Source organism: Marmota marmota, unplaced genomic scaffold (assembly GCF_001458135.2).
Source record: "Marmota marmota marmota unplaced genomic scaffold, marMar, whole genome shotgun sequence".
Taxonomy (NCBI): Eukaryota; Metazoa; Chordata; class Mammalia; order Rodentia; family Sciuridae; genus Marmota; species Marmota marmota.
The window spans coordinates 485,078-498,749 of NW_026000101.1; the positions used below are offsets into that span (position 1 = coordinate 485,078).

Below are 13,672 nucleotides of genomic sequence, written 5' to 3' on the forward strand. Positions count from 1 at the left end.
GAGCCAGAGGGGGCCTAGTGCTAGGGGAGGGCAGGAGGTCTGAGAGGGCTCAGTCCCCTTCAGTTCTACGGAGAAGAGAGAGGGTCCCGTTTCAGGAAACTGAAAGGGAGCAGGGTGCAGTTAGACAGGCTGGCGAGAAGAAGGAAGCGCACAGAGCCCTGGCACTGGGCTGATGGAGTCCACCTGAGCTTGGTGAAGAGCTGACTCCCTGCCGGGGACAGTCTTGGGGTGTGGGGGGCTGCGTCTCCCCTGTTTTAGCCAGCTTTCCTCTGCTGTGAGTAAAGGATCTGACCAGCGCAACTGTAAGGGAGGAAAATGTATTTGAAGGGCTCAGGGTTTCAGAGGTCTTAGTCATAAGAAGGCCGGCTCCCTTCCTGGGGCTTGGGGTGAGGCAGAGCATTAAGGCCGAAGAGCCTGACAGAGGGAAGCAGCTCCCATCACCGTGATCAGGAAGCAGATACAAAGTATGTGCCCCAGAGCCACGCCCCCGGTTAACCACGCCCCCGGTTAACCACGCCCCCGGTCAACCACGCCCTCCAGCCACGGCCGCTGGGCGGGGCTCCAGTTACCCCTCAATTAATCCCTATCAGAGGATTAATTCACTGATTGGGTTAAGACTCTCACAACCCAATCATTTCTCCTTGGAACCTTCTTGCATCGTCTCACGTGAGCTTTTGGGGGACACCTCACACTCAGACCACCACAGCCCCTCAGGAAGACAAAGGCGTGTTTGCTCTTAGAAATTCCAGGTCCCTGGAAGCAGGCAGAGCCTTAGATTCCTCTGGGTGCTTCTCCTCTCTGAGCTTTTAGGGCGGTGTGTAGGGGGCTCTCTCAGTCCACAGAGCCAGGAACAGTTCTGGGGACATATTCCTGCTGCTCCTGGGGACCCACTCTGAGGACCTGGCTGCTGGACCAAGATCATGTGCAAGCCCCGGCTCTGCATTGCTGCCCAGACGCGGAGTGAGCAGCAGGGCCTGGCAGACACCCAGGTCTTGGGAACTCGGTGTCCTCCATGCTGATAGGGGGTGGGGCCCCCTGGGAAGAGCCCAAAGGAGGGGGCAGGCCCACACTTGGCTCCTCCAGAAGAGTTCGCGGAGGAGAGCTTGACGCCAGGCCTGGTCCCTGGGCTTCCCAGGGCGCTTGCATCCTCTGGCAGTTTGGAGAATGAGCCCCTGATCATTCCGACCTTCCGTCCCTCCAGGCAGTAGTTTGTTCTTCTGCTTGGGCTCCCTCTGGGCCTTTGCATGTGCTCTTCTCTTTGCCCGAAATGCTCATCTCTCTTCCACCTGCCCCCATGTCTACCCATCATTTCAAGCCTCCTCCAGGAAACCTTCCCAGACCCCCACCCGACACCCTCGCTCGCGGGCAGGATTAGCGTTCCTCTTCTGTGCTCCCGCAGAACTGAACCCACTCAGATTCTCCCACGGATCCTGCTCCAGGGAGCGTAGGATTCCATGAGGTGGACAGATGTGGATACTTTACCCTCACCCCTGCCACATCAGAGAGAATGCAGCCACTCTGTCCACAACCAAATGGCACAGGGGACCACGTCCCGAGTCCGTGACCCGAGAGGTCAGGGAATGCTGAGTTCACACCTCATGGTGGGCAGCTCTGCGTCACCTCTGCAGAGGAGACCAGGAGCAAGAAGAGTCTGGAAAACTCTTAAAGGATCCCCAGAGCCCCTCTGCAGGACTGGTGGGCTGCCCCCCTCAGCCCGGCCTAGGATTTCTCAGTGGATTCCCAGTTAGAAAAGTGAAGAGATCATCCAGGGACCCGGTGAGATGGCTCACCTGAAAGTCTATTCTCAAGAGAAGGGTGAGTACCCTGGAAAGAGCAGACACAAGGTCCCCAAGTGCCCTCAAGGGTCCTGGTCATGGCTGCATCAGAATCCAGCACAGGGCACCTGCTGGCCAAGCTTTGGTCACAGAGAAAACCCAGAAGCTGAGGTTGTCAACTCAGGCTGTGCTTTAAAAATACCTCTGTCCTGACTCCACCTCCAAACTAATTAATCAGAGTCTTCTGGGGCGGGGCCCAGAGTTTCCAGGTGTCCAGATGGAGATCCCCTGCTTTACAGCATCCCCGGGGAAGAAGGTGGGCAGTGAAAGATGACAGGAAACGAGTTTCAACAGGGTCGATTAAACTGGGTCAAGGTGTGTGTGTGAAAGGTCAGCTTCAGTGTTCCAAGAAGTCCAACTTTGCGAAACTCCTCCTGGAAGGAGGCTACAGAGGACAGAGGACAGGACCTGGGCTCTTCCACTTAGGACCGACTTTGAGCAGGTTGCTGAACCTCTCTGAGCCTCGGTCTCCTCATCTGTGAGATGAGGGCAATTGTGCTGGTCGCAGACGGTCGCTCTAATAATTAATTAAAACAAAGTAGAAAAAGTATCGAACTTTGGTTCAATGAACATGAACTCCTATCCCTCTGACCCAGAAGGTTCCAGATACATGAGGCACTGTCATGCGAGAGATGGTCCTGAGCATCCTTGACCGTTCTGACGTGTAAGCATGATTGTTCTGAGAGGGAAACAAGCAGCTCACAGGTGTCCGGGGTGAGCAGTGGGCGGCTGAGACTCCGAGGCAGCTCTTTCCATAACCAGGGAGCAGATCTAGGTCCTAGGGAGGACAGGGAGCTTCAACCACCTGGAGTCCTTTGGTTTCACAACTGCCCCGAGAGGAAGGCTGGCTTCGGGGGTTTCTCTCTCTCTTGCTGGGCCCTCACCTTCCCCAAGCAGGGTGCCTCTGGGGCGGGGCCAACTCTAGGCAGCAGGATGGGACCCCCATCCTCACAAAGCTCCTAGTGTGGGAGGAGACTTTCAGGAGCAGGGTGCCAGTGGCCTGCTGTGACTGTCACCGTCTCTTCCTTAGGCCACTTCTCTTGACCATCAAGGCCATTGCTGCCTCGGCCTGGACGGACCCCTCCTTCTGTTTGTAAAGTGGGTCGAGGGCCACACGGATGTTGACCCAGTGAGGCCTTCAGGTCCTTCCTTAGGAGAGTTTGGAGAGGTGAGTCCTGTGGCCTGCACCCTGTGGAAGATCCCAGCCAACCCTGGAACTCTCACGGCAGCTCCCAGACCCGTCTCTCCCTGCAGCCCGTGGGGTGTCGCACTGGAAAATGGGCGTGTGGGATCCAGGGAAAGCACCCGGGATTGCTTCTGCTGCCCCACTGACCCCTGCACAGCTCCCCACCCAACACTGTCTGGCAGGGGGACCCCCAGGCTGCCCCAGCCTGACAAATGGGGACAAGCCCTCCTGGGCCACGTGCGTGTCACGGCGGTGTTGGAAAGAGCAGGAGGCACACCTGGACCTAGCGGGGCCAGACCTCCCCACACTGGGAATTCTAAATTTGCAGCAGCTGGCTGGATTTGAGAGGCCAGCGCCACCCAAGCGGGAGGAATGTCACCCCAAGTTTGAGCACATTTGAGAGTTCTTTGTAGCAGTCTCTAACCGAATCCTTACATCATGAAGTGGAGCGTTTGTGGTTAACTGGGAGGAAGGGAGGGGGAGAAATGGACCGGGGAGCAAAGCGGGGTGCAACCGGCGGCCTCACCAGCCTCCTCCTCATCCTGCCTCCGTCCTGGCTCCTTCCCTTCCTCCACCCGCCCTCGCTGAGCTCTTCCTGGGTGCCGGGCCCTGTGCTGGCTCAGAGACCACAGGGACGGAGGAGACGCTGTGCCTGGCTCCCACTGGCAGGAGGAGCAGCCAAGCTCGAGGGGCTGTGGGGACACAGACACAGGCTCTGGCCTAGCCGGTGGGTGCGGTGACAGGCCAGGATTTCCAGGGAGACTTGCAGGACAAGTCCAGGGGGTGAAAGGCAGCCCTCCTGGCAGAGGGACAAGGGCAGAGGAGCCAGGAAAGCTCTGGGCTGGATCGCAGGCTGCAGGAGTTGGGGGAGTGGACGGGACAGCCGGACAGAGAGACAGCTGAGGGGCCTGAAGTCCCAGGCTGAGGAGCTGGACTCCACTCAGAGGCCCAAGGAACGCCCAGTAGGGGTTTCCCACAAGACCAGGGCTGGGGCTCCAGGGAGGCCAGGGGTTGGAGGAAGGACCCAGGGGCAGAGGTGTCAAGGGACAGTCCTCTGCTTCCTCAGTCACTGTTCACTCCTTCAAGCCTCTGAGGCCCTGCTTCTCCCCTCCACTACACTGGGCTGGTCAGCCCTTCCAGGGGACGGGCTCTGGAGAAGGTGTGAAAGAGCAGGACCACACCTGACAAAGAGGCCTTTGTGGGGAGCCTGGGCCACGGCGTGGCTCTGCTGCCCCCTAGTGGGGCCCCGAGATGCGCCCTGCAGCAGCTGCTCAGGAGACCTGGGTTTCCGGCATCTCTCCCTCCATCACAGAGGAAGAGGGGCAGCCTGCTAATAGAGGAGAGACCCAAGAGAGAGCAGGGACGGCTGGGGCACACCGAGGGACTCAGAGCCATCGCGGCTCAGGTGTGCCATGGCTGGGGCCTGATCTTGCATGATGAATCTCCCCGAATGAATAAGCGCAGACTCCAGAGGACAGCCATCAATAGCGGAAGTGGAGAGGGTGGTGGCGGTAATGGCAGGGTCGTGACACTGCCGGGCTCATGGTTGTGTTGGTAGATAGTGAAGTCTGGTGATGGTTGGCGATGGCTTGTGATGATGGTGGTGGTAGCCATGACAGATGGAGGCAATGGTGGCTACCGTGAGCCTTCCTGGGCGTGTCCTTAGGTGCCTCATCTCCCCCTGGCACAGCCCTGGAGCGGAAGTGCTGGGACACAGGACAAAGCCGGTTCACTTTAATGTCCAGTGAAGGCTTATTTATGCTCTCACCTGTAACCTGGGGGAGTTCCGGCTGCTCCTGCCCCCTGCACTGTGTGCTGCATCTTCTCCACTGCGTCCATCCCGGGGTGTGTGCACTGGTCCCTCCCTACGGTTTTAATTTCTCCAGCGTTTATCAGACATCTGGGTCTCACCTTCTATGAAATGTCTGTTGAAATTTCGCTGTCAATTAGAAATTGAGTTGTTAGTATATTTTTTATTGACTTGTAGTTCTGTATACATGTCAGACCTAAGTCCTCTGTCAGATAGATGCGCTGCAAATAACCTCTCTCCGACTGTGTCTTGCCTTTGAATTCTCGTGGTAGAAGCTTTTGATGATCCGAATTTTAAAATTTTAATGTGGTCCAGTGCCTTCATTTTTTAACGGTTCATGCTTTTTCGTGAGTTGTCTGGATGATCTTTGTCCATGCCTGATGTCATGAAGACATTTCCTAGATTTTCTTCTAAATTTGGGCAAATGTTTCATTTCAAATTAATATCGTAGGGGCTGGAGAGTAGCTCGGCAGTAGAGTGCTCACCTTAGAGCGCTCACCTAGCACATGTGGGGTGCTGGGTTCGATCCTCAGCACTGCACAAAAATAAAATAAAGGTATTGTGTCCAACTACAACCAAAACAAAATATTTAAAAAATTATATTGTAAATGATGTGAAGGATGAAGTCGAGGATTCTGTGTTCCTTTATGTAGATATCCACTAAGTCCAGCCCAGTTTACGGAAAAGAACATTTTCTCCCAGCTGAATCACAAGGGTTCTCTGTCATGAATCTGGTGATGCAAGTGTCTTCTGTTCCACACAGCTATCCTGCACCAGTACACATTATCTTGAATGTTGTTGCTTTACATTGTCTTGATATCTGATAACAAAAGTCCTCTGATTTCGTTCTTCTTCATTATTAACTAGACTACAGCCTTGCATTTTCATGTCAATTTTAAAATCAGCTGGTCAATTTCCATTTTTAAAAGTCTGCTGGAATACTGATTGGGATTGAATATAATCTACATGTCAGTTTGCAGAAAAGTAACATGTTCACAATACTGTGTCTTCTTATTCATGAAAACAGTAATACACCCCTTTTATTTAGGCCTTCTTGAATATCTCTGAATAATATTTTGCCAATTCTAATGTGTTGTTTTTACACATCTTTCACTGAATTTATTTCTAAGAGGTTTATTTTTTGATGCTGCTCTAAATGCTAAATTTAAAATTTTGATTATGTAATTAACATATAGGGTATGCATTAATCAGTTTTCCATGACTATACCAAAATACCCAAGGGTGGATACTTTATTTTTAAAAAGGGTGTTTAATTCACAGTTCTGGAGGCTCAAGGGCACATCACAGGCTTTGACTCAGCTCAGGTGAGGGCTCCATTGTCTGGATCATATCATGACAGATGGCATCATGGTGGGAATGTGTGAGAGGGAGAGATCTCATGGCAAGACAGGAAGCTAGAGCATGGACAGAAGTCAGGCTCACTCTTTATAACAACTCACTCTTGAGAGAACTAACTGGAACTAACTGGAGGTCTTGCAAGGACTATGTTAATCCCTTCCAGTGTCGCAGCAGCCCCAAGGCGGAACTACTTCCCACTAAGCTCCAACTCTTAAAGGTCCCACCACACCTCTTACTGCCACACTGAGGATCCAGCTTCCAATGCACGATCCTTTGTGGGCCAGACTCAAACCATGTCGATAGATAATGTTTGCACAGTGACGATGTAACAGAGAGTTTGCTAAAGTCATTTATTAACTCCAGGAGCTTTTTTGGAGAGTCTGTCTGAATTTTCTATATACCTGTGTATCTGTGAAAATGAGTTTTCCCAACTTGACTTCTTTCTTTCCAGTTGCTACATCCATTTTTTTTTTCTTTTTCTTGTCTTACTACATAGCTGGACCTTTGCACCTGTAAGTTCTGCATCCGAGGATTCAAACAACTGTGGATCAATCATGTGGTTCGGCCTGCAAGGGCTTCATCTGTGCTGAACACATCGGACTTTTTTCCTGGTCACTATTTCCTAAGCAATGCAATATGACAAATATTTCCGTAGAATTTACATTGCATTTGGTATTACAAGTGACCTAGGGATGATTCACATTATATGGGAAGATATGTGCGCATTATATGCAAATACTATGCCACTGTTTATCAAGGACTTGATTAAGCACACATGGATTTGGGTGGGTGGGGGGGGGGTCCTGGAACCAATTCCCCAAGAATGTCAAGGACAACTGTACCAATTATCTACTAATGGTGATGGGAGAAATTTATTTTATCATTAGATGTGATGCTACCTGAGGGCTTTTTTTTTTTTAGATAACCTTTCTGAAATTAAGGAATTTTCATGTATTCCTCCTCGTTTTTGAGGCTTTTATTTATATCATGAATAAGTGTTAAATCTTATCAAGTTTTTTTAGTATCCTTTGAGATAACCACTGGTTTTCTCCTTCTCTTCTTATCAATGTGTTAAAATGACACGGATTGAGTTTCCAAAGTTAAGGCCACTTTTGAGTCACTGGAATAGATCCACATATATTAGGCAATTACATATTGCTGGATGTGATTGGTTAATAATCGTTTGGGAGCCTGACATTCGTATTCCTAAGAGATAATGGCCTGTCATTTTCTTTTTGTATGGTGTCATTGTAAGGATTGGATATCAGGGTTAAGTCAGCCTCATTTAGAAAAATCCATCTGGAAATGCCCCCTCCGGCTCCATCCCTGAAAGTGTGGGTAGGATGGATATTACTTCTTTAATGTTTAAAAGTTTCCCGTGAAGCCATTCAGGCCAAGAGTCTCAATTCAACTTGTTTAACTGATATAAAGCTACTCAAATAGTCTGCTCTTTTCTTCTATCCATATTAGTAAATTGTTTAAGGGATCTGCAAACCCTTCTTTTTTCCTTTCATTCTGAGGATTGAACCCAGGGGTGCTTAACTACTGAGCCCCATCCTCAGCCCTTTTTTATATTTCATTGTAAGACGGGTCTCATTAAGTTGTTTAGGGCCTCACTAAGATGCCGAGACTGGCTTTGAACTTGCAATCCTCCTGCCTCGGCTCATAAGCTGCTGGGATGACAGGTGTGCACCCATCTGTGATGTCTTCTTATTCTTCTCTTAATGTCTGTGAGATCTGTAGCTGTCTCATCTTTTTTATTTCTGAGATTCATAATTTGCGTTTCCTCCTTTCATTTTCTTGAGTAGTTGACTAAACATCAGTACAAAACCCCGACTTTTGGCTCTGTTATCCTTCAGCCGTGTTTAGTGGTCTCTGCTCTGAGCGGTGCAATTTCTTTCCTTCTTCCTTGGATTTTGTGCAGTCTTCTTTTTGGAGCTTCCTGAGATGGAAACTTTGATAATTGATTTTTCAACCTCCCTTCTCTTCTAACATAAGTATTTTGAACTATAAAATTTCCTCTGAACACCGCTTGAGTACCTGCATTATTGTTAACTAAAAAATATTTCTAATAGTTTGCGAATCTTCTTTGATCGGAAGGTCATGTAAACGTGTCTTTTGTTTGATCTCCAATCCTGGGGGGGTGCGATTTTCTAGTGACCTTTCCTTTATTGATCCTAGGTGATTCCTCTACAGCTGGAGAACATACTCAATGGACTCTCAGTCACTTGAAATGGTCGAGGCTGACCTCACAGCCCACTGTCTATTTTGGGAAATGTGCACTAGAAGAGACTGTGGATTTTTATAGTTATTGAACCTGGTGTTCTGTAACTGTCATTTAGAGCAAAAGATAACAGTGTTGTTCAAATCTTCTCTAAATTTTTACCTGTTGGTCTTCGCTAGTGAAAGAGTCTCGCTAAGATCAAATCATGATGGTGCATTTGTCTATTCTCCTTTGATTTCTATTATTGGATGAAAAATCATACAAAAACACATTGTGTTTGTTGTATCCAGTGTGACAATCTTTGTGAGGATCCCCAAATCCACGATGCTCAAGTCTCTTATATAAAATAGATAAGTATTAACATATAACCCCTGTAAACCGTCCCATACACTTTAACCCTCTCTAGATCAATTATAATAGATGATACACTGTAAATACTATGTAAATGGTTGTTTGTACTGTGCTGTTTAGGACAAAATGACAAGAAAAAAAAACTGTACATGTTCAGTACAGATGAGCTTTATTTCTTTCCTTGCATTTCCATCCACATTTGGTTGAATTTGCTGATTCAGAACTCAAACAGAGAGGACCAACAGGACTTACTGATAAAATTGGATTTAATTGTATCTTGTTGTTTTCTGTTTAATTTGCTCTTTATAACTTTATTTCTCCTCTTTGTCTTCTTTTGACTCAATCAAATAGTTTTGATTCTTTTTTTTCTATAACTACCATCTTAATTTTAACTCTTTTTTTAATTTTTTTTTTTTTTTGGTACTATGGATTGAACCCAGGGGTGCTCAACCACTGGGCCATATCCCCAGTCCATGTGAGTGTGTGTGTGTGTAGAAAAAATATATATATGTGTATATATATATGTATATATATATATATATATGTTTTGGGTTTTTTGTTTTGTTTTGGTTTGTCTTGTTTTAGAGACACGGTTTCACTACGTTGCTTAGCATCTTGCTAAGTTGCTGGGGTTGGCTTTGAACTCACAATCCTCCTGCCTCAGCCTCCCAAGCTGCTGGGATGATAAGTGTGCACCACCACACATGGCTCTTTTTAAATTTTTTAATTTTATTTTGAGACGGGGTCCTTCTAAGTTGCTGAAGCTGTCCTCCAACTTGTGCTCCTCCTACCTCAGCCTCCTGAGCAGCTAGATCACAGGCATGTGCCATCAGGCCTGGCTCACCATTATTTTCAGAGCAATTATCTTAAAGATGTCACTCTACGTCTCTGATGTATTACCTTAGGTCCACCTTAAGTTAGTGCTTTTATCACTCCCCAGACAATAGAAGAACTCTACAATCCACAGCTGGTCTCCCCCTCCCACCTTTTATTTCACGTGTGTTTGTTTCTCTCTCTATAATCATGGTCGCCAGACACAGTGTTTCTTTCAAGCAGTCGCAGGGATTACTTCCTCATTCTCTGGTGCTCCTTTTTTCTCCTGCCGTCCACATTTCCACGTGGGATCATTTTCATCCGTCATTTAAAAAACCAAAACAAAACTTCCTTGGTATGTTTTGCCATGTTAGTCCAGCAGTGGGGAGTTAGGTCCGCTGCTCTTGGTTTGAAATGTCTGTTTTAGCTACGCTCGTGAAGGATACTTTTGCCGGGCATCCAATTCTAGGTGGATTTTTGTTTTTTAAATTCAGCCCTTTGGAGATGTCACCTATTGTATAATTTGTACTCGAAAGTATTCGTCAGTCTTTGGGATGCCTTTTTTCAGTGCTATGTCATTTTTTCCCCATGGCTGCATTTAAGTCTTTTTCTTTGTGTTGATTTTTAAGAGTTGAAGATGTGGCCAGGTGTGATGGCGCAGGCCTCTAATCCCAGTTGCTTGGGAGGCTGAGGCAGGAGGATCGCGAGCTCAAAGCCAGCCTCAGCAACTTAGCAAGGTGTGAAGCAACTCAGTGAGACCTTGTCTCTAATAAAAATATAAAAAGGGCTGGGGATGTGGCTCAGTGGTTAAGCACCCCTGGGTTCAATCCCTAGCACCCCCCCCAAAAAAAAAACCATTGAAGAATGCAGGTGTGCTAGTGTTTGCATTTACTTTGATTTCTCTTGCATACATCATCCAATACTTTAACAAATGTTGTCAACTCTATTCAAGATCTGGACACTGCTCATCGCCTCCTTTATGAATCCAGAGTAAAAGCCCGAGTCCTTCAGAGCCCTCTGCAAGTCAGCACTGATGGAGCCCTGTGCCCTCTGGGACCTCCAGTCACCCTTCCCTTGCTCCACCCCGCCCTCCTCTGTTCCTGAACACACTGGTCTGCTCTGCCACAGGACCTTCCCACTGACTCACCTTTCTTCTGTCTGGGCTAATCTTCCCCCAGATATTTTCTTCCTTTGTTAACTCACTCTCCTCCTTGAAGTCTTGACTCAAATGTCCCCTTCTTTCTCAAAGAGGCATCCCATGACCCCATGACCGTGCTGTGTAAACTCCAACCTTCCCACCCCAGTGCTCAGTCCTCCCCACTGCTTGGGACCTGCATAGCACTTCTCCATTTTTAACATGCTCTGCAGATTACATAGGTGCTGATTTTGGTCGTTGGCCTCTTCCTGCTCATGAAAGGCCAATTCTGCAAGGACAGGGATCTCTACCTGTTTTGTTCACTCAGAATCCCAAGTGCCGAGAAGCCTGGCATACAGAGGACACATAATAAAACTCTGCTCATGAATGCTCCCTTTAAGGGTAGCAATGTCCTCATTCACTGTTAGGGAACGAAAAAAAAAAAAAAAGGAGCAGACTCTCGCTTGTGGCGTCAGATGATGCACACATTCTGATCCAGGTTGGGATGCCTGGTGCAAAAGTCCCCTCCCAGCAGCCCTCATGTCCCCGGCAGGCGCATATCCTGCTTTGCACTTTTATCAAATCCCATTCTGGTGGCTCATCTCTGAGCAATGTGAGCAAGGCAACAATCCGACTAAGCCCTGCACACCGGGACACCAATTTATGATGGTCCTTAACACTCCCAAGGGCATTATAAATGCAACTTGTTCGTCTCTAAATGGAGTTATGACTCTAAGACGCTACAAGTGGCATCACAACCTACAGGTGGCATCACATCCTACAGGTGGCATCACGAGCTACTGCCTGCAGTTTTTGATTTAAACTCTTCAGTTGGGAGGTGCACAGCTGCCTCCTTCTGTGGGGGCTTCTCCTGCTTTCACAGGAGAAAGTGCCTCTTTTCCCTCTTTTTGTTTTTTCCAGGTGAGAAACAGGGATAGTAATTCTTTCCGGATCCACCTCAGGGGTTGAAAAATGGAAAGAAGATCATTTGGGGAGTTTTATTTAGGCTTTCAGGAATTCGTTACCATGTGTGAATAACTTTCAGTTCTGTCTCATGGAACTCTCAAAACGACCATGTGAAACAGGAGAGGACCACTCACCCTGTTCACAGGGAGGACACAGGCCAGGGGGGCCCGGCTCAGGGGCCAGTTAGTGGCAGGGCTGGGGACTGTGTTTCTTGGCTCTACAGTCCCCTCCCTGTAAAGCCCGTCAGAGGGCCCTGTAACTAACATGTCAAGTGGCTCTCACGTGCACACCTCCAGTGCTTGGGCAGCTTGCTGCCACCACGGTGGCCTGTATTCTAGAAATGTGGCTTTGATGGTTGGCTGTCATTTGTCACAGAGTGGGTGGATTTTAGGATTTCCAGCTGCTGTGTGTTCAGGGGGAGAGGAGTTTGTGGAAATATTCAGAGAACATATAGAGACAGCCAGAATGACAATACCACTAATAATGCCAACCTGACAGTGTCACTTCCTTGCCTGGGACACACAGTGGCTTCCTGGTTCCCTGAGGAGTGAGCCCAGCTCCTTGGTGTGCCCCCCATGAAGTGAGTCTAGCCTCAAACCACCTCTCCTTGCCACACCCATCTGCACACCCTCCAGTGCCTTCCTGAAGCAAGTGTCCTCTGTCTGGACCACCCTCACCTCCTGGCCCTCGGCTCCTACAAGCCTCTGAGCTCCGCAAAGGCCCTGCACACTGGATTGTTTTCCTGTCCCCTCAGCCAGACTGTGAGCTGGGAGGGACAGGTCTGCTTGTGATTCTTCTGCCCTGGTGCTCAGCCTGGAGACTGCAACAACATGAGCGGTTGCCCAGGCTGCCTACTCACAGACATCTCTGCTGCTCTCAGAAGCCTGAGGGGAAAGTCAAACAGCGCGCTGGCCTTGGATTAGCTTTGGCATTATAGACGCAGGCGCTCCAATATTTATCCAGATGATGGAAACCTGCTCTCAGCTCAGTGACAGGCAGCTGGGACCTCCCTAGAGTTGACTGAGAACCGGGCCTCTCCCTGGTGCCCAAGCCCCTCCCCTCTCTGTGTGCTGAACTGAAAAGTTGGAACTCTTGGGAGAGGGGCGGGTGTGTGGAGGGACAAGCCTGGTCCAGGCTCTGACCAGGGTAGCTCTGTGGCCTTGACTGAGTCCTTCGCATCCTGGTTTCCTGTCCCTTTGTGCACAAGGAGGCTGGTCTGAGTGGCCCCATGGGTCCCTGCTGATGGAACTGGCCAGGAGTAAGAGATTCTCAGACTGGGAACCCCCTAGCGAGGGGACCTAACTTGGGACTTTCCGGGCACAGTGGTGGGCTGGGTGAATCTTTAACCAGCCTGCCCTGGGCAGGCGGGAGCTTTACGGATGGATGACCGCCGGGCTGGCGGGATGGGGGCGGGAATGTACCGTGTGGAGACAGTCCCCGTGCGGCGGAAAGGAACCAGACTCGGGTGGGGCTAATGCCGGGCGCAGAGCTGGACATGGAGGAACGTGGCTCTCCCGACGGGTAAGCAGAGCCTTGGGACGGTTCCGGGAGCCCTGAACGTCGCGCCCAGCAGACAGCGCGGGGCTCAGAGACCCTAACTCACGTTGCTGCCACAGGGACCCCGCGCGGAGCGTGGAGCAGGGGTCAGAGGGGCCGGAAACGCCCATCCAAGTGGTGCTCAGGTGGGCATAGGTTGACCAGGAGGTACCGGGGCGAAGATGGGACCCACGGAGGTATCAGGATGGACCATCTATGCTCCCTGGAATCCTAGGGTGCGTCCGATGAGCGCGACGGAGCTGCGTCGAGGAGAGCAGAGCGCGCTGCACTGCTCGGGGACCCGGACTCTGCAGGTGAGAAACCCCTCCAGCCACCCTACAACAGCACACCCGGGGCACCCGCCTCTCCCGGCATCTTGGCCCTTTCCAGAGTGTCCCCCACCGCCCTCCCCCAGGCTGCAGCCCCCCGGGCGGGGCCGGAGCGTGGCGTTCGCTTA

General features: G+C 49.8%; 1 protein-coding gene and 1 long non-coding RNA gene across 14 annotated transcripts in view; one reads left to right on the forward strand and one right to left on the reverse strand.

Moving 5' to 3' along the window:
- Positions 1 to 1,778: 1,778 nt before the first annotated feature.
- The window catches only part of LOC125610652, a 28,080-nt gene continuing 16,186 nt past the window's right edge, over positions 1,779 to 13,672 (reverse strand). The window contains exon 4 of the long non-coding RNA XR_007340648.1: positions 1,779 to 1,790. This is a non-coding gene — a long non-coding RNA (uncharacterized LOC125610652). The remainder of the gene's footprint in view (positions 1,791 to 13,672) is intronic.
- Kif12 (kinesin family member 12) overlaps positions 12,814 to 13,672 on the forward strand; it is an 11,338-nt gene continuing 10,479 nt past the window's right edge. For 4 of the 13 annotated variants that reach the window (XR_007340643.1, XR_007340644.1, XR_007340645.1 and 1 more), the window contains exons 1-3: positions 12,814 to 13,200; positions 13,296 to 13,361; positions 13,451 to 13,529. Coding sequence is in view for 8 of the 13 variants with exons in the window: in XM_048783159.1 (XP_048639116.1) it covers positions 13,063 to 13,200; positions 13,296 to 13,361; positions 13,451 to 13,529 (283 nt within the window). In the remaining 5 variants the exon portion in view is untranslated. The remainder of the gene's footprint in view (positions 13,201 to 13,295; positions 13,362 to 13,450; positions 13,530 to 13,672) is intronic. The other 9 variants (XR_007340646.1, XM_048783160.1, XM_015492157.2 and 6 more) reach the window with 7 other exon arrangements.